Source organism: Anticarsia gemmatalis, chromosome 15, assembly GCF_050436995.1.
Source record: "Anticarsia gemmatalis isolate Benzon Research Colony breed Stoneville strain chromosome 15, ilAntGemm2 primary, whole genome shotgun sequence".
NCBI classification, from domain to species: Eukaryota; Metazoa; Arthropoda; class Insecta; order Lepidoptera; family Erebidae; genus Anticarsia; species Anticarsia gemmatalis.
The window spans coordinates 650819-669814 of NC_134759.1; the positions used below are offsets into that span (position 1 = coordinate 650819).

Genomic DNA, 18996 nt, shown 5'->3' on the forward strand with positions numbered 1-18996 from the left:
GTGCTTCCTATGAGAGAAATGCACTACACTACTCACTCTAACAATTTCAACTGCAAGAGACACTGATCGTGCGGCAGTTGGATGTATTGTCAGCAGAGTGCCACTGAAACAGTCAAAATACGATTCAGTTTATCAATATTGAAAGATAAAACTAACTATACGTTTGACCTTATCTATACATATTGTTATTAAATGACGTAACTTAGTTGTCGCTCACGTTATAAATACGAACCAAAAAACACACCGGCCAGACGATGTAAACATCGTTCACATTCAAGGTTCAGTCGTTCCGCGCCGCGCGCTCAGACACCATGTTTGTGTATCTTACGATAACATTACTCGCGCTGTTCTACTACTTGGTGACCAGGAAATACAGTTACTTCGATAACAAGAATCTACCACATTTGAAACCAAAGTTCCTGATCGGAAATTATGGAGACTTGTTCTTCAAAAAGAAGTCTCTGCCTGAAGTTGTACAAGGCATTTGCCAACAGTTTCCAGATGAAAAGTTAGTTGGAGCCTTCTTCGCTACAGAGCCGGTACTGATTCCTATTGACCCTGAAACTATCAAGCTTATTATGACTAAAGACTTCTATTACTTCAATGGAAGAGAAATGGCTCAGATTAAAAACATAGGACTTCCAACCCTTGTAGTTGCTTATGGTGATAGGTGGAAAGTCTTGCGAACGAATTTGACTCCTCTATTTTCGTCAGCGAAAATGAAGCAAATGTTCCACATCATCCAGAAATGTTCTCTTGTGTTTGAGAAGATGCTCGACAGAGAAATGGCCATATCCAAAGATGTGGAAGTCAGAAACTTAACATCAAAGTTTACAATAGATTGCATTACAGGCAGCGCCTTCGGAATAGATGCGAATGTAATGACATCTGCACCTAAAGATAGTCCTTTTGTTAAATTAGCAGCCACGTCATCATCAACTCCAAGTCTCGTGTTTATAATAAGGACAATGACTTCTTTGTGGCCAAATCTTTTCCAGTACGCTGCTCTTAAAGCATTCAAAATTCAACTCAAGTTTTTCAAAGATATAATTACTAACGTAATGAGTTCCAGGAATTACAAGCATTCCGGAAAAAATGACTTTGTAGATCTTGTGATGGGCTGGAAAGAAACCAACCAGATAGTTGGTGACAGCATTAAAAGTATGAAAACAGGTGAAGCCACAAAAGTGAGCCTAGAAGTTGATGATGACCTGTTAGTAGCTCAATGTTTTGTCTTCTTTAATGCTGGATTTGAAACTTCTTCAACTACTCTAAGCTACGCTTTTTACGAACTAGCTAAGAAGCCTGAAGTTCAGGAGAAAGTATTGGCTGAAGTGGACGCCTACTTAGAGCGACATGACAACAAACTGGTTTATGAATGTGTCAGTGAAATGCCTTACCTTGAAGCTTGTATAGACGAGACCATGCGTCTGTATCCAGTCCTGGGTATCATTACTCGAGAGCAAATGGAAGACTACACTTTTCCAAATGGAGTTAAGACTCACAAAGGTCTGAGAGTTCACTTACCTGTATATTACCTGCATCACAACCCGAAGTACTTCCCAGATCCTGAGGAGTTCCGCCCTGAAAGGTTCCTTGGAGAGGAGAAGAAGAAAATCATCCCTTATACTTACATGCCGTTTGGGGATGGACCGAGGATATGTATTGGTAAGGTCTTATAAATATCATACATTACGTACTACGCCCAGTTTAAATCATTTTCAACAAAAAATCTTGATTTAAGAAACAGGTCTAGTTATTTAGTTTGAAGAGTGTTCTTAAATTGCTTATTTCAGAAATAACGTCACTGAAAACTATACAGAGACACTTTAGTCCATCAGTTTTTCAAATTTTGAGTGATATTGATTTTTATTAATAATGCTTGCAGGTATGCGGTTTGCGAGAATGCAGATGACGGCAGGACTGATCACGATATTGAAGAAATATCGCCTGGAGCTGGCAGCTGGTACTCCGATGAAACTGAAGTTGAAGCCTTATGCATTCCTCACACATCCAGAAGGTGGTATTAGGCTGAAGTTTATTGAACGAGAGGGATGGGAGAGTAGGCTCCTTGCCCAAGAGTAGAAGTGCCTTTGCAACAAATTATTTCGTATCAGATTAAAATGGTGTGTACATTTGACGTGATCCAGTAATTATAAGTATTTTTATCGGCTTTTCTGTTTGATTTTCCCGTGAGTTAAATACAACAGGACTTTACAATTGAGTGAAATCTTATTAGTAAATTAACGTTTGTTTGTGTAACCACAGTATACTTAGCTGGAAAGGACAAAGAATGCAAATATATCCGTAGCAAATGTTGTCTAAAATCTAATTCTTTATCCAATATGACCATAGCGATTCTTGTTGAGCTACCAAAAGTAACCTTTTTTATAAAACCTTATGATTCAGTATGCCCTTCACAAAAAAATGTATAAAAAACAATAGTGTAAATAATATTTTGTAAACTTTTGTAAGGAGAAAACCTCTGTTAAACATTAAATAACTCACACAGGGTAAAAAAAACAACTTATTTGAAATAGTCATATAACATATATTCCCCATCCTTACACACTTTCCTTGTGAGCCACGAACAAAAGTGCACTGACACTACCTGACGCCTCCTTAATCATGTATAATAGATGAGTACAGGCTAATGAATTAAGTCATTCTTTAAAAAATCTATGATTGTGTACGGTTGCTATGTATTTTTAATGCAGTCATGCTCGCAAGTAAATATAATGTCTACAATTATAAACCTGCCTCTTAGTAGAGGCCCTTGACATGCGCGGCTTATTCAGATTATAACCGACAATTTTGTGTATTTCCAGAACGAATAAGTTGTATCAAATTGACTGTCTGTTGCATAAGGCTAAGTTCATATGACCGCGAGGAGACGCGTGGAACTTTCGACCGCGCGGTACAAGACCGAAGTAAACCGCTAGTATTGTCTACAATACCGCGCGGTAACAGAACTGAGAAACGCAATACCGCGCGTCGCGCTACGACCTGCGTGCTGCTAGTTCTTGAACCGCGAGTAACCGCGCGGTTTCTCGGTTCTGTTACCGCGCGGTGATGTAGACAATACTAGCTGTTTACTTCGATCTTGTACAGCGCGGTCGATAGTTCCGCGCGGTTCCGCGCGGTCATATGAACTTAACCTGAGTCTACGAGTATCAGATGTTCTAAATTCTGTATTTGGTATACATTCTTCAACTGCGAATCTTACCCAAAAAAGTCTTTACTAAGTGATGGACAATTAAAATCCAATTGTTTATTTGTTTTTAATATCTAATCTTATCAAACTTGTTTATACATTTTTGTTCATATCTATTAACTTATTTATGTTAATTGTATAGTCAGTTGCGCTCACAGGTAAACGATCTATTGGTTAGATAAGTATTTTAGACATACATCATCATCGTCATATATTATCACGCTTGATTTACCCGAATGACGGGCTCATAACTAGTTGCACTCACCGGTCGGTAAACAATCTGTGAGTTAAGGAGCTTTATCGGTGACATTTTACAGAGGGGCCATATAATGATTTTCGAAAAAAAACTTAGATTGTAGTACATATAACATTAATAATGATAGTTATTTAATAAATTAGTTTGCGTCAATCAAGTGGGTGACGTTTTGTTCTCCTAGCTAGACTAATTGAAATGTCGGTCCCGGTTGTTGTCAATTGAGTCGATATGATTGAGAAACAGTCGCTAAGCCACATAGCCACAAAAGCTCTCAGCAGGGTTATCACGTATCTCAGTTGAAAACTATTTGAAAGGCACTATGCTGTTCATTGTTTTCTCCCTCAGATAATAGTAATTAACATCTGATATTTAAGCAGTAATGTACTGCTTAAATATCAGATGTATATGTAATAGTGACCATCAATTTGACGTACACTAGTTATCAACTGAGATACGTGATAAGCCTGCTGGGCGGCTAGTACAAATTTGACACTACATTGACCACTAACCACACGACGAATGAACCGTTCAATTGTACGTGTTGAAAGAAAGTATTGAAACAAGTCAAGTGAGTTGCTTGTGTACGCAGCTCACGTGTCAAATCCCGCTCCATTCAATCTACGGGGAATTAAGAGAGGGATGAGTTACGTGGACTATTTATTACTGTTTGGCCATAAAAGTAGAGAAAATAATACACTACGGGCCGAACGCGGATCCTTTATTTATTTTTAAGGGTAAGATAACAATACATACGTGTAGAGCGTATATGGTTGATGTTAGGAGTAAATAAAACCTTTTAATCTATATAATAACTAGCTTTTACCCGCGACTTCGTCCGCCACCTGAATTTTCCCATGGGAATGCGTCATTTTCCGGGGTAAAAAGTAGCCTATGTCCTTTCTCGGGTTACGAAATATCTCCATACCAAATTTCATGCAAATTGGTTCAGTAGTTTAGGCGTGATTGAGTAACAGACAGACAGGCAGAGTAACTTTCGCATGTATTTATTTATTTATTTATTTATTTAGGACAACCAACAAGGCATACACCAGGAAGCATGCATAATACGATACAATCATAAAAACTTAACTAGGTGTTGCCTCAATTAAAGGCTGCCACGGCATGCAAAGTAATAAAATATTACAAAAGATCAAAGCAGATCGTGAATACAGATTTATGTTACTGATCGATTAATAGTTTTTTTTGTTATTATTTAAAAAGCCGAAAAAAGTGCTAGTAACAATTTTGAAAAGCATGACATCAAAAGGTTAACAATGTCGATTACATATTTTTTAGTTGACTTATTAATTGTTTTTTAAATTTGTATAGGCTATTAAACATAATATCATTATCGAGGCTACAGGAGCGTGTCAAGTGATTATATTGAGCTTGTAATCGTTTCAAAGTTGAGAAATGACCCAAGTTAGTTTTAGAACAGCCAGCAAAGAACGGTTGGTACCTTGATAGACGGGCGAGCCTGTAGGGTACATTGATATTTATTTGACTTAATAAATGTGAACAGTCTATGTAGCCATTTAAGACTTTGTAAAGAAACAAATGATCCAGGAGCAAACGACGGTCCTCCAAACTCGACATATTGAAGTGGTGTAAGCGAGAATTATAGGAGGGCAATTGTTTGGGGAGATTGCACTGATAAGAAAGGTGCCATAGAAATCTTTTTTGAATGGATTCCAGACGGTGCTTGTAGACGTCATAGTAAGGAGACCAGACTACGCTACTGTATTCTAATCCAGACCTAACTAAAGAGTTAAAAATGCAAATTTTACTTGAGGCATGTTTGAACTCCTTACTATTACGTAAAACAAAACCCAACATTTTGAACCCCTTCTTAACTATGTGATCAATATGAACGTGAAAACGAAGCTTGTTGTCGATATGCACACCGAGATCACGAGTAGCTTCAACTTCGCTTATTGCTCTGTTGTTGATCAAGTAACCTTGGAAATGAGAACCTTTTTTCCTTGAGAAATGAATATGATAGCACTTATCTGGGTTAAGCAGCAATTTGTTATCTGAACACCATTTAGAGAAACGATTGAGATCTTCCTGTAGTAGACCAGTGTCACAGCGTTGCTCGATTCGTTTTGTAATTTTGAGATCGTCTGCATACAAATGTATACGAGAGTATAAAAAGCACTGTGACACGTCATTTATGAAAATGTTAAAAAATAAAGGTCCCAAATGCGACCCTTGGGGGACGCCAGACGGCGTCTCGAAAGAGTAAGAGGTGAAACCATTAACGACGACCCTAGAAGACCGGTCAGCAAGATAAGAAGCGCACCATTGTAAAAGGCTACCTGTGATACCATAACTATGTAATTTATGAATTAGTATATTGTGGTCCACCTTGTCAAATGCCTTGCTGAAGTCTGTGTAGACTACATCCATAGGTGTTCCACGATCAACAGCGTCCACTACTTCAGATATGAAGCATGCAAGATTAGTTGCTGTTGAACGTGCTTTGACAAAACCGTGTTGGTCGGGCATTAATACATGTTTTACATGCCACGATATTATAGGGTAGACCAAACTTTCAAAAACCTTACCAAATATAGACAACATAGACACGGGTCGATAGTTACTGGCGATAGTTTTATCACCCGATTTGAAAATAGGTACGACTAAGGCAGCTTTCCAATCCTTAGGAAAATAACCTGTACTTAAAGACGTATTATAAATCATAGCTAGAGGTTCACCTAGGACTTCACTACACCGGTAAACAAAAATTGATGGAATTCCATCTGGGCCGGCGCCTTTGGGTGTGGCAAGTCTTTTTAACGCTGTTATGACTGAGTCTATAGAAATTGTGAGCTGATTTAACACTAGAGGAAATTGGTTCTCGTTCGCTGCGTTACTTATTGTCGATGTTGTATAGCCTGAATTTACAACAGAGCTAGAGTTGGAATCATATACTGAAGAAAAATAGGAAGCAAATAGGTTACATATGTCAGATCCTTGGTCAGCTACCTCGTCACCATAATGCATTTTTGAGGGGTAGGTACTCTTTCCGTTACGTTTTTGTTTAAGGAATGACCAGAACAATTTTGAGTTACTAGTTATGGATGATTCAATGGCGGCAATATATTTTTTGTAATTCGAACGAGCTAACTTTAAGACTCTGTCCTTAAGAAGACGATAGGAAATATTATCCAAGGGATTCTTATATTTAGAAAATAGTATACGGTATTTATTTTTTTCTTTAATTAATTTAATAAGATTTTGGTCAAACCATATTGGATATTTATGAGATTTAGGTTTAAATTTTGGCACGTGTTTATCAATCACTTTGTATAGTATATCATAAAATAGTTTCGACATATCATCAACATTTTTACAATCCGAGAAAGTATCCTGCCAGGAGATTTCCTTCAGTTCCTGAATAATGTCACAATAATTTGCTTTATGAAACTGAAACAAAGGCTCTTGGTTGGGTTTTAATGTATGTTCGCACATATTTTGTTTTATTTGAAATTCTAAGGGCGGATGGTAAGCGTCAACATTACTTAGTGAATTCTCAGATGTAGTTAAGTTGCATAATGAAGTATTACTCAAAACTAAGTCAAGAATTTTATTTTTATTATTTAAAATACAATTAAATTGACTCAGATTGTTTAGGGATATAAAATCCAAAAAAATTTGTTCAAAAATGCCGTATCTTCTTAGGGAAGTAACGGAGGTTGAGTCATCTGTGCGAGTCCAATCTATGTTACTAAGATTAAAGTCACCAATAATTAATACTGGGTTAGAATTTTCTAAAATGCGATTTGTGTTGTCTAGAAATGTGTCGAGTATATGTTTTTGAATTGGTGGAGGGATATACACGGCACAAATTAAAAATTTTGTTATCCTATTATTCAAATAAATATCAATGCCCACCCACAAATCCTCACAGGCACTCTCATAATTGCTTAATCGACACGATGAATAGCGCTTAGACACAGCTATCAAAACACCACCACCTGATTTGGTGTTATGGAAACCACTTGACTCGCGATCACGCCTATATACAATGTATTTATCGCAAAATAATTCGGAACTGTAAATGTCGCTTGCTAGCCAAGTTTCACTTAAAATAATAACATCATAACAACATGTTAACACATTCAGATAGAAATCATTTGTTTTGGTTCTCAAACCTCTGACATTTTGATAATAACATTTTATATAATGAGAGAATGTTTAAAGTTTAATAGTTATAAACACTAGAAATAATAATAGCATAGTTACGAACAATTAAACACTTTTTAGGTTAGTTTATTTAAAGTATCCGAATTACGAATATAAACCGATTCAAACTCGGGACCTTTACGAACATAAATTCGGCCTCCGCGTACCCACACATATTTATAATTTAACTGCTTCGCACGAAGTCTGGCTGCAGCGTGTAAGCTTTTGTTCTCCATCGTGAGATTTTCGGAAACATAAATCGCCGACTTCTTGTCATCGATTCCTAGGCTGCTGGAGTTCAATTTCTCCTTCGGATGGTCCTTGTTATACATTATAGTAGAAGCTAGCAGAGAGTCTCGGAGACGCGGTGTAATTAGTTTTACAAGAATGGTCCGCGGGCGTGAAGATTTGGGATTATTTTTAGCAACACGAGAACAGTACAGGATGTCACTATCGTTAATGGGACAATTTACTACTCGACCAAGTTGTTTCACTGTGTTCAACAGGTTCTCGGATTTATGTTCAGGAACACATTGAAGTTCTAAGTTCGACGACCGCGACAGCTGATCCATTGTTCTGACTCGGCTAGAGAGAATATTTAATTCAATCCGCAAAGACTCATTTTCTTTCTTTAAATGTTCCGTCACCGATCCATGTTTATGCATTTCAACCTTTATATCGTCAAACTGAGCACTCAGAAAACCAAGCGACTCCTTGAAATCAGTTAATTGGTCACTCAATTCCCGTAGTTGTGTATTTAGCGAACTTTTTATTTCACTTAGGAATTCACCCATGACGGCGCGCATTTCCTCCCGTATCATAAGTTGTATGTCGGAGCGCGAAGCCCCATCCAGCATTTTGGGTACAGAAGTTTGCGAATTATCCAGTTTATTAGGAACCTTCCGACGTGTAACGTTAAACGTTAAGTCCGCGAGCTCGGTTGGTGTTGACGGACGCGCAGGATCATTCGGGCCCTTAGCCTGTTTGTTGCAACAGCCATGGCACAACCATTTCTTGTTGGGGTCAAGAGCGAGGTTTTCGTAATCCTGCGTCGTAATGTTTAGGCAAGGATAGTGATAAGTCTCAGCACAACGAGAACATTCCAAATATTCGTTTAACACTTTGTTATGGCACGATCCGCATAGCTTCATTCTTATTCGGTGCAAGCGCACTAATGCACCGGTAACAAGGACAAAAAATGTATACTGTCTCTTATCGCAGGGGGGTTGAGGTATGACGCCCCGCGGCCGGCACACACAAACTCACTGTTTTTATTAGAATTATGAGATTACGTTGACACCCGATAATGACCACTACAGTAGTGTAATAAGTATCACAATAGCGTATTCGACAACAGTAATTTACGGAGCAACGAGTAGCACGTCTGCTTCAAACTGTGATTACGGACGAGAATGTATAATATAAGTATGGAAGTATATACAAAACTCAAAGATGACTGACTGACTGACATACTGATCTATCAACGCACAGCCCAAACCACTGCACATATCAGGCTGAAATTTGGCATGCAGGTAGATGCTATGACGTAGGCATCTGCAAACATAATCTACACAACAGGTTTTGATGCAGTTTCTTTAATATTAGGTAAGGGAAAAAGTCTTTTCACATTAAAGTATGTATGAACATGTAATAAAATCTCTTTGGGTTCAAGAATCACAAATGAGTACGGTTCATTAGGTTTCTTTCAGTGAGCTCGTGAGGTACCCAAATATCGAACTTTTTTGTATAGAGAAAAGATTTTATTACAAGTTCATACATACTATAGTGCGAAAAGACTTTTTCCCCGACCTAATGGATAGATAGATTCAATAGGAAACTTTATATGCGTAAAAACATGCTTAATATATTAGAGAACACGAAGTTGTAAATAAACAATTTTTTGCGTTTACATTGCCAACGCTGGCGGAACTCTACGAGATAGATCAAAATCAATTATCTCCCAGCGGGTTAGAATAAGTGGTTGAAAGTCAACTTTTATTTCTCCTAAGATTTACGCGAGCAAAGTCGTGCAGGTCCTCTATAAATCGCTTTAAGAAGATATACGTAGTAGAATGTTTCGGTGGTATCCCACAGAAATCTCAGATGCGTAGTACTTGAAACCATAGGTCCTGTATGACAATTTGTATAAATTAGAATCAAGCATAAAAAGATTTTAGGGATCGTAGCAAGTGTGCCTACTCCCATGGTAAAAAAGGTTGATTCTATAAGTGTATAGAAAAATAAAATAGACATTCGAAGAATCGAAATTACAATGCGTTTTTACATAGGCGCTTTAAATTATTTATTTATTTCGTACTTCGTACAGGCAAAGAATTTACAAAAAGCTGACTTAACACCTGGGGCATTCTCTCCCAGTCTACTTTAGTACACTGTGTAGGTTTAATTCAGGGAAAACAAAGAATAATATAATTCGTAACTGAATTGTAAAATCCTATTCACATTGTACATCTCACGGGAAAATCAAACAATAAATTGATAAAAATACTTATAATTACTGGATCACTTCAAGTATACTAGCGTCATTGTTTAAACAGTAGCGCGATTCTATACAGTCAGTACTATCGAGTCCAAAAGTATGCCATCTAAAATGTACTTCAAAAATTGTCCCTAGGCACCCGCTACAGGCGCTGATCTATACCTCGATTCTCTACCACTATCGACTACCGACAACCGGCTAGCTATCGAAATTTTGACAATTAGAATTTACTGCCAAAACATTTCCTACGACACCCGTCAGAGGCGCTGATCAGATTTTCATACAAAATTTCTCGATGACAGGTCGGTTGTCGGGAGTCGATAGTAGTAGAGAATCGAGCTACAGATAGTACAGATAGTGGTAAAGAGTCGCGCTACTGATCAAAATCATTTTGTTGCACTTTTTAATTAAATGTAACTTCTAGTCTTGGGCAAGGACTCTGCTCTCCCATCCCTCTCGTTCAATAAACTTCAGAGTAATACCGCCTTCTGGATGTGTGAGTGAGGAATATGGCTTCAACTTCAGTTTCATCGGAGTACCAGCTGCCAACTCCAGACGGTATTTCTTCAATATCGTGATCAGTCCTGCCATCATCTGCATTCTCGCAAACCGCATACCTGCAAGCATTATTTATAAAAATCAATATCACAGAAAAAGTGATAAACTTATGGATCAAAGTATCTTTGAACTTGTTAGTTATTAACTGTGAAATTTCTTTTACGTACGTTTTAAGAATACTTGATAACTAGAAATACTATATGCGTACAAACTGAGGTTTTTTTTGGAAAATGATTCAATCTGAGCATAGTACGTAATGTATGATATTTACAATAGCTTACCAATACATATTCTCGGTCCATCCCCAAACGGCATGTAGGTATAAGGGATGATTTTCTTCTTCTCCTCCCCGAGGAATCTTTCAGGTCGGAACTCCTCAGGATCGGGGAAGTACTTCGGGTTGTGATGCAGATAATATACAGGTAAGTGAACTCTCAGACCTTTGTGAGTCTTAACTCCATTTGGAAAAGTGTAGTCTTCCATTTGCTCTCGAGTAATGATACCCAGGACTGGATACAGACGCATGGTCTCATCTATACAAGCTTCAAGGTAAGGCATTTCACTGATACATTCATAAACCAGTTTGTTTTCATGTCGCTCTAAGTAAGCGTCCACTTCAGCCAATACTTTCTCCTGGACTTCGGGCTTCTTAGCTAGTTCGTAAAAAGCGTAGCTTAAAGTTGTGGAAGAGGTTTCAAATCCAGCATTAAAGAAGACAAAACATTGAGCTACTAACAGGTCATCGTCAACTTGGAGGCTCACTTTTTTAGTTTCACCTGTTGTTATACTTCTTAAACTATCACCAACTAACTGGTGGTTTTCTTTCCAGCCCATCACAAGATCTACAAAGTCATTTCTTCCAGAATGCTTGTAATTCCTGGCACTCATTACGTTGGTAATCATATCTTTGAAAAACTTGATTTGAACTGAAAACGCTTTAAGAGCAGCGTACTGGAAAATATTTGGCCACAAAGAAGTCATAGTCCTTATTATAAACACGTAAGTTGGAGTTGATGATGCATTGGCTGAAATTTTAACGAAAGGATTAGTTTTAGCATCAGATGACATTACATTCGCATCTATTCCGAAGGCGCTGCCTGTAATGCAATCTATTGTGAACTTCGATGTTAAGTCTCTTACTTCCACATCTTTGGACATGGCTATTTCTCTATCAAGCATCTTCTCCAATACAAGAGAACATTTATGGATGATGTGGAACATTTGCTTCATTTTCGCTGACGAAAATAGAGGAGTCAAATTCGTTCGCAAGACTTTCCACGTATCTCCATGTGAAATCACAAGGGATGGTATTACTGAGTTTTTAATCTGACCCATTTCTCTTCCATTGAAGTAATAGAAGTCTTTAGTCATAATAAGCTTGATAGTTTCAGGGTCAATAGGAATCAGTACTGGCTCTGTAGCGTAGAAAGCTCCAATTAACTTTTCATCTGGAAACTGTTGGCAAATATCTTGTACAACTTCAGGCAGAGACTTCTTTTTGAAGAACAAGTCTCCATAATTGCCAATCAGGAACTTTGGTTTCAAATGTGGTAGATTCTTGTTATCGAAGTAACTGTATTTCCTGGTCACCAAGTAGTAGAACAGCGCGAGTAATGCTATAGTTAGATAAACAAACATGGTGTCTGAGCGCGCGGCGCGGAACGACTGAACCTTGAACGTGAACGATGTTTACATCGTCTGGCCGGTGTGTTTTTTGGTTCGTATTTATAAAGAGTGCGATAACTAAGTTACGTCATTCAATAACAGTATATCATCGGTATAATGGAAGAACTAAATAACTGAATATTTCAAGTCTCGAGAAAATTGCGATTTGCTGTATTTTACGCTACTTTTGACATCAACAACAAGTGGGGAACATTTTTATAGACAATTTTACATACTTAAGGCATGTTTGTTCTCAGTTTTATGATGGATCAACAAATTACCTTGATGTACCAAACAAATAATAACAATCAAAAACCAAGTTACCGAATTTTTCTTCAAATATTTAGTTTAAACACACAAAAATGTTCATTCTTTTGGATTGGGTTAAGATATAGAAATGTTTGTTAAACAAAAGATGCGGCATATTTTGGGGATCACGAAAATGATTTCAGATCAAATTAGCCAAAATCGGAATAATTTAGTTCTGCCATTATACCGACGATATGTAGATAAAGCGAAACGTTTATTTTTATCTTCCGATAATGATAATCTAAATCGTATTTTGACTGTTTCAGTGGCACACCTGCAATACATCTAACTACGCCACGATCGATTTCCCTTGCAAGTAAAAAAAGTTAGTAGTGAAATTTGTGAGAAGTTAAGTGCCTTTCTCGTTTCTCTCGTTGAAAACATTTGTTAGGACGCTAAATAATCCGTTTAGCCTAAAATTCCTCTGTTGTTTAAAATATTTCATTTTGAATTAAAACTTTTACATAATTTCTATACCCTGGTATTTTTGAAAAGGAATATTACCTTGTATTAAGATTGCATAGCGTGAAAGGCCCAGAAAGAGATGGCGATATAAATTGAACTTTCATACCAAGTATTGGCTTTAAATAGCACAAGATAGAGATCGTTGGAAAGGGGGAGGGAAGACCTTTGATCTGCAGTGGGACAATGTGGACTGGTAATAATAATGAAAAAAATTAATAATAAAGATCATTGAACAGCTCACACGCGGACATTTGAATCCAAACTAAGCAGAGCTTGTTCTGTGGTTACCAAATAACTGATATGAAAACAGTAAAAGTATCCTATATAATGTCCTTTAACACATTCTAGGATTATACAAAATGTCAATACAGACCATGCAGTTTTTACTTGATGCTGGAACATTCAAACAGACAGAAAATTCTACAAACTGCCTATTCGGTATCCGTTGCTTATTGCTTATCACCCATCGTTTTTTGACATATTCAATGTACAGAATTGATCTCTCTACAGATTTATTATATGTATAGAGTACAATCTACCTAATAAAATACGTTATTTTTTATTTCCTACAGAGTTTGACAGTGTAAAACTGAACTGAACCGAAGTTCGTATTCTGGAAAAATCAAAGCATGATTGGAATATCTATATACAAAGTCACATTCTGGTATGTGGAATGATTTATTTAACAACAAGTGTGTAAGTGATTGTTTTGTTTTTCTTATACGTCAAAACGTCTTCACTGAATAAGATAAAATTTGATACAGCTGAATGATAGATTATTTCTTGGACACACGGTACCATTTTTAACAAAAAATACCACCTTAGTAGGAAATGCGAACATTAACTAGCGGACAGCTCTTCTGATTTTCTAGCCCAACCCTTACACATAGTCAAAAAAATACGCAGCTTTAATTAATTAGGCATTCTTTCACTGAGCGGAATCCGTCATGGCTTTTGTTTATTTTTGTATAGTAATGATAGTAGTTATTTTAATAGGGAAAAAAGAAAAAGTGATAAAACCTTTCACATACCGAAAAGATCTTTGACACGTTTCTTGAGGATATGCAAAGACTCTATCCCGCACTTTTCTTGTCCAGAGTGGTGACTAAAAGGAGACCCTTGCCCATCAGCAATACAGTAATAGGTTAAAAAACCTTAATTGTGCCTATGAGTATAGGATGCAGGTGCATTAACTTAGTAGGTGACTGCTTGGTTTGTATTAAATAGCTGACCTGCGTTCTCCATAAAACATTTCTCATTCTTAATTACAATTTAATTGAATTGTTTTTATAAATTGTAATTAAGAATGAGAAATGTTTTATGGAGAACGCAGGTCAGCTATTTAATACAAACCAAGCAGTCACCTACTAAGTTAATGCACCTGCATCCTATACTCATAGGCACAATTAAGGTTTTTTAACCTATTACTGTATTGCTGATGGGCAAGGGTCTCCTTTTAGTCACCACTCTGGACAAGAAAAGTGCGGGATAGAGTCTTTGCATATCCTCAAGAAACGTGTCAAAGATCTTTTCGGTATGTGAAAGGTTTTATCACTTTTTCTTTTTTCCCTATTAAAATAACTACTATCATTACTATACAAAAATAAACAAAAGCCATGACGGATTCCGCTCAGTGAAAGAATGCCTAATTAATTAAAGCTGCGTATTTTTTTGACTATGTGTAAGGGTTGGGCTAGAAAATCAGAAGAGCTGTCCGCTAGTTAATGTTCGCATTTCCTACTAAGGTGGTATTTTTTGTTAAAAATGGTACCGTGTGTCCAAGAAATAATCTATCATTCAGCTGTATCAAATTTTATCTTATTCAGTGAAGACGTTTTGACGTATAAGAAAAACAAAACAATCACTTACACACTTGTTGTTAAATAAATCATTCCACATACCAGAATGTGACTTTGTATATAGATATTCCAATCATGCTTTGATTTTTCCAGAATACGAACTTCGGTTCAGTTCAGTTTTACACTGTCAAACTCTGTAGGAAATAAAAAATAACGTATTTTATTAGGTAGATTGTACTCTATACATATAATAAATCTGTAGAGAGATCAATTCTGTACATTGAATATGTCAAAAAACGATGGGTGATAAGCAATAAGCAACGGATACCGAATAGGCAGTTTGTAGAATTTTCTGTCTGTTTGAATGTTCCAGCATCAAGTAAAAACTGCATGGTCTGTATTGACATTTTGTATAATCCTAGAATGTGTTAAAGGACATTATATAGGATACTTTTACTGTTTTCATATCAGTTATTTGGTAACCACAGAACAAGCTCTGCTTAGTTTGGATTCAAATGTCCGCGTGTGAGCTGTTCAATGATCTTTATTATTAATTTTTTTCATTATTATTACCAGTCCACATTGTCCCACTGCAGATCAAAGGTCTTCCCTCCCCCTTTCCAACGATCTCTATCTTGTGCTATTTAAAGCCAATACTTGGTATGAAAGTTCAATTTATATCGCCATCTCTTTCTGGGCCTTTCACGCTATGCAATCTTAATACAAGGTAATATTCCTTTTCAAAAATACCAGGGTATAGAAATTATGTAAAAGTTTTAATTCAAAATGAAATATTTTAAACAACAGAGGAATTTTAGGCTAAACGGATTATTTAGCGTCCTAACAAATGTTTTCAACGAGAGAAACGAGAAAGGCACTTAACTTCTCACAAATTTCACTACTAACTTTTTTTACTTGCAAGGGAAATCGATCGTGGCGTAGTTAGATGTATTGCAGGTGTGCCACTGAAACAGTCAAAATACGATTTAGATTATCATTATCGGAAGATAAAAATAAACGTTTCGCTTTATCTACATATCGTCGGTATAATGGCAGAACTAAATTATTCCGATTTTGGCTAATTTGATCTGAAATCATTTTCGTGATCCCCAAAATATGCCGCATCTTTTGTTTAACAAACATTTCTATATCTTAACCCAATCCAAAAGAATGAACATTTTTGTGTGTTTAAACTAAATATTTGAAGAAAAATTCGGTAACTTGGTTTTTGATTGTTATTATTTGTTTGGTACATCAAGGTAATTTGTTGATCCATCATAAAACTGAGAACAAACATGCCTTAAGTATGTAAAATTGTCTATAAAAATGTTCCCCACTTGTTGTTGATGTCAAAAGTAGCGTAAAATACAGCAAATCGCAATTTTCTCGAGACTTGAAATATTCAGTTATTTAGTTCTTCCATTATACCGATGATATACTGTTATTGAATGACGTAACTTAGTTATCGCACTCTTTATAAATACGAACCAAAAAACACACCGGCCAGACGATGTAAACATCGTTCACGTTCAAGGTTCAGTCGTTCCGCGCCGCGCGCTCAGACACCATGTTTGTTTATCTAACTATAGCATTACTCGCGCTGTTCTACTACTTGGTGACCAGGAAATACAGTTACTTCGATAACAAGAATCTACCACATTTGAAACCAAAGTTCCTGATTGGCAATTATGGAGACTTGTTCTTCAAAAAGAAGTCTCTGCCTGAAGTTGTACAAGATATTTGCCAACAGTTTCCAGATGAAAAGTTAATTGGAGCTTTCTACGCTACAGAGCCAGTACTGATTCCTATTGACCCTGAAACTATCAAGCTTATTATGACTAAAGACTTCTATTACTTCAATGGAAGAGAAATGGGTCAGATTAAAAACTCAGTAATACCATCCCTTGTGATTTCACATGGAGATACGTGGAAAGTCTTGCGAACGAATTTGACTCCTCTATTTTCGTCAGCGAAAATGAAGCAAATGTTCCACATCATCCATAAATGTTCTCTTGTATTGGAGAAGATGCTTGATAGAGAAATAGCCATGTCCAAAGATGTGGAAGTAAGAGACTTAACATCGAAGTTCACAATAGATTGCATTACAGGCAGCGCCTTCGGAATAGATGCGAATGTAATGTCATCTGATGCTAAAACTAATCCTTTCGTTAAAATTTCAGCCAATGCATCATCAACTCCAACTTACGTGTTTATAATAAGGACTATGACTTCTTTGTGGCCAAATATTTTCCAGTACGCTGCTCTTAAAGCGTTTTCAGTTCAAATCAAGTTTTTCAAAGATATGATTACCAACGTAATGAGTGCCAGGAATTACAAGCATTCTGGAAGAAATGACTTTGTAGATCTTGTGATGGGCTGGAAAGAAAACCACCAGTTAGTTGGTGATAGTTTAAGAAGTATAACAACAGGTGAAACTAAAAAAGTGAGCCTCCAAGTTGACGATGACCTGTTAGTAGCTCAATGTTTTGTCTTCTTTAATGCTGGATTTGAAACCTCTTCCACAACTTTAAGCTACGCTTTTTACGAACTAGCTAAGAAGCCCGAAGTCCAGGAGAAAGTATTGGCTGAAGTGGACGCTTACTTAGAGCGACATGAAAACAAACTGGTTTATGAATGTATCAGTGAAATGCCTTACCTTGAAGCTTGTATAGATGAGACCATGCGTCTGTATCCAGTCCTGTCTGGTCTGGTCGGGTATGTTCTTACACCGGGTACAAACGCGGTCGAACAGTATCCACTGCCCGTCTCCTAGTTCTAAGCTACCTCTCCACCAATGCCACCAATGCAAAAGCTAAATCAGTTCAGCCTTCTTGAGTTATAAATAATGTAACTGACACAACTTTTTCTTTTATAAATATAGAAATGATATTTTCAAAAGTAAGATAAATGGGTGTCTGGACAGGTGAGATAAAAGACAACTTCCGAATCAAATTTAAGACTAAACTAGGTATAACTTGGTCTCTGCATACACCCTTTAATATAAGTATATGTACATTATGTTGACCATCTTGTAGGAGCCACGTGATGGTCGGCGGCAACGGGGAAGGCCCAAACGGAGATGGCGGGACACAGCAAGCGACTCAGGGGACTGAAAATCTAGGGGAGAGACCTTTGCTCAGCAGTGGGACAAAGAAAGAGCCTAAAAAAACATCATGTTATCTTTCCTACGATGAGTAGATGTGGACTTCCGAAAATACCTCATCTCAAAAAACAAGTAGCATATAACATTTCTAAACGATCTTACTTTGTCCAGTAGAGGAACTTTGACAATCGTATACATTTTAAAACACTCAAGATAAAATTATATTTTATATGTAGATTGTATCCAAATTGTATCCAAATTGCATAAATTATTTATTTGTGTAACTTAGAAATCTTCACATTACAAGCTTAATATAAAATAGAATAAATGTGAATACGTATTTTAACTTGGAGCTTGTCGTTTCGGCGCATGTGACACTGGCCGTGGTCGCAGGCTGAATCATTTGCGGACATTAAATAGATAATTATTTAACACTCAGTGATAACCATAATCACCGTGTTGTTATATTATTTATGCTAATCATGCAACGTAAAAAGTATATTATGACTAACTTTCAAATCTATGTAATCTAATCGCTGATAACGATTAAGGCGTTATCCTGCATGAGCGGCAATAGCAATGAGACGCGACGCGACACAACGTTGCAGACGCAACGAATAAAATCTTGACAAAAGCTACCTGTAGCTCTATCCTCTATAGTCGGTACTGTCGAGTACCGAAAAATGATGTTTAAAATGTACTGCCAAAATAATTCCTACGACAGCCGTCAGAGGCGCTGATCAGATTTTCATACTAAATTTTTCGATGACAAGCCGGTTGTCGGTAGTCGATAGTAGTAGAGAATCGAGCGACAGGTAACCTGCATAGCTACGTTTTGAACTAAGGTTTAAACGGGAACCTTGCAGCTAAAATTATACGCTTGTGCGACTTTTCAATCTTAAGTAAGTACAATTGTTTTACCAACCGGCCTTTATAAAGATA

General features: G+C 36.9%; 3 protein-coding genes across 3 annotated transcripts; 2 read left to right on the forward strand and 1 right to left on the reverse strand.

The window, feature by feature from the left end:
- Positions 1–255: 255 nt before the first annotated feature.
- On the forward strand, positions 256–2173 carry LOC142979074 (cytochrome P450 6B2-like). Its single transcript, XM_076123834.1, has 2 exons — positions 256–1668; positions 1889–2173. Exons 1-2 carry the CDS (start codon positions 312–314, stop codon positions 2083–2085), a joined length of 1554 nt encoding a protein of 517 aa, XP_075979949.1. The 5' UTR covers positions 256–311; the 3' UTR covers positions 2086–2173.
- Positions 2174–10151: 7978 nt separating this feature from the next.
- LOC142979073 (cytochrome P450 6B6-like) lies at positions 10152–12426 on the reverse strand. Its single transcript, XM_076123833.1, has 2 exons — positions 10995–12426; positions 10152–10772 (listed from the first exon to the last, which is right to left on the reverse strand). Exons 1-2 carry the CDS (start codon positions 12349–12351, stop codon positions 10576–10578), a joined length of 1554 nt encoding a protein of 517 aa, XP_075979948.1. The 5' UTR covers positions 12352–12426; the 3' UTR covers positions 10152–10575.
- Positions 12427–16390: 3964 nt separating this feature from the next.
- On the forward strand, positions 16391–18449 carry LOC142979078 (cytochrome P450 6B6-like). Its single transcript, XM_076123837.1, has 2 exons — positions 16391–17666; positions 17987–18449. The coding sequence occupies exons 1-2, from the start codon at positions 16519–16521 to the stop codon at positions 18147–18149; spliced, it is 1311 nt and encodes a 436-aa protein (XP_075979952.1). The 5' UTR covers positions 16391–16518; the 3' UTR covers positions 18150–18449.
- The last annotated feature ends 547 nt before the right edge of the window (positions 18450–18996 follow it).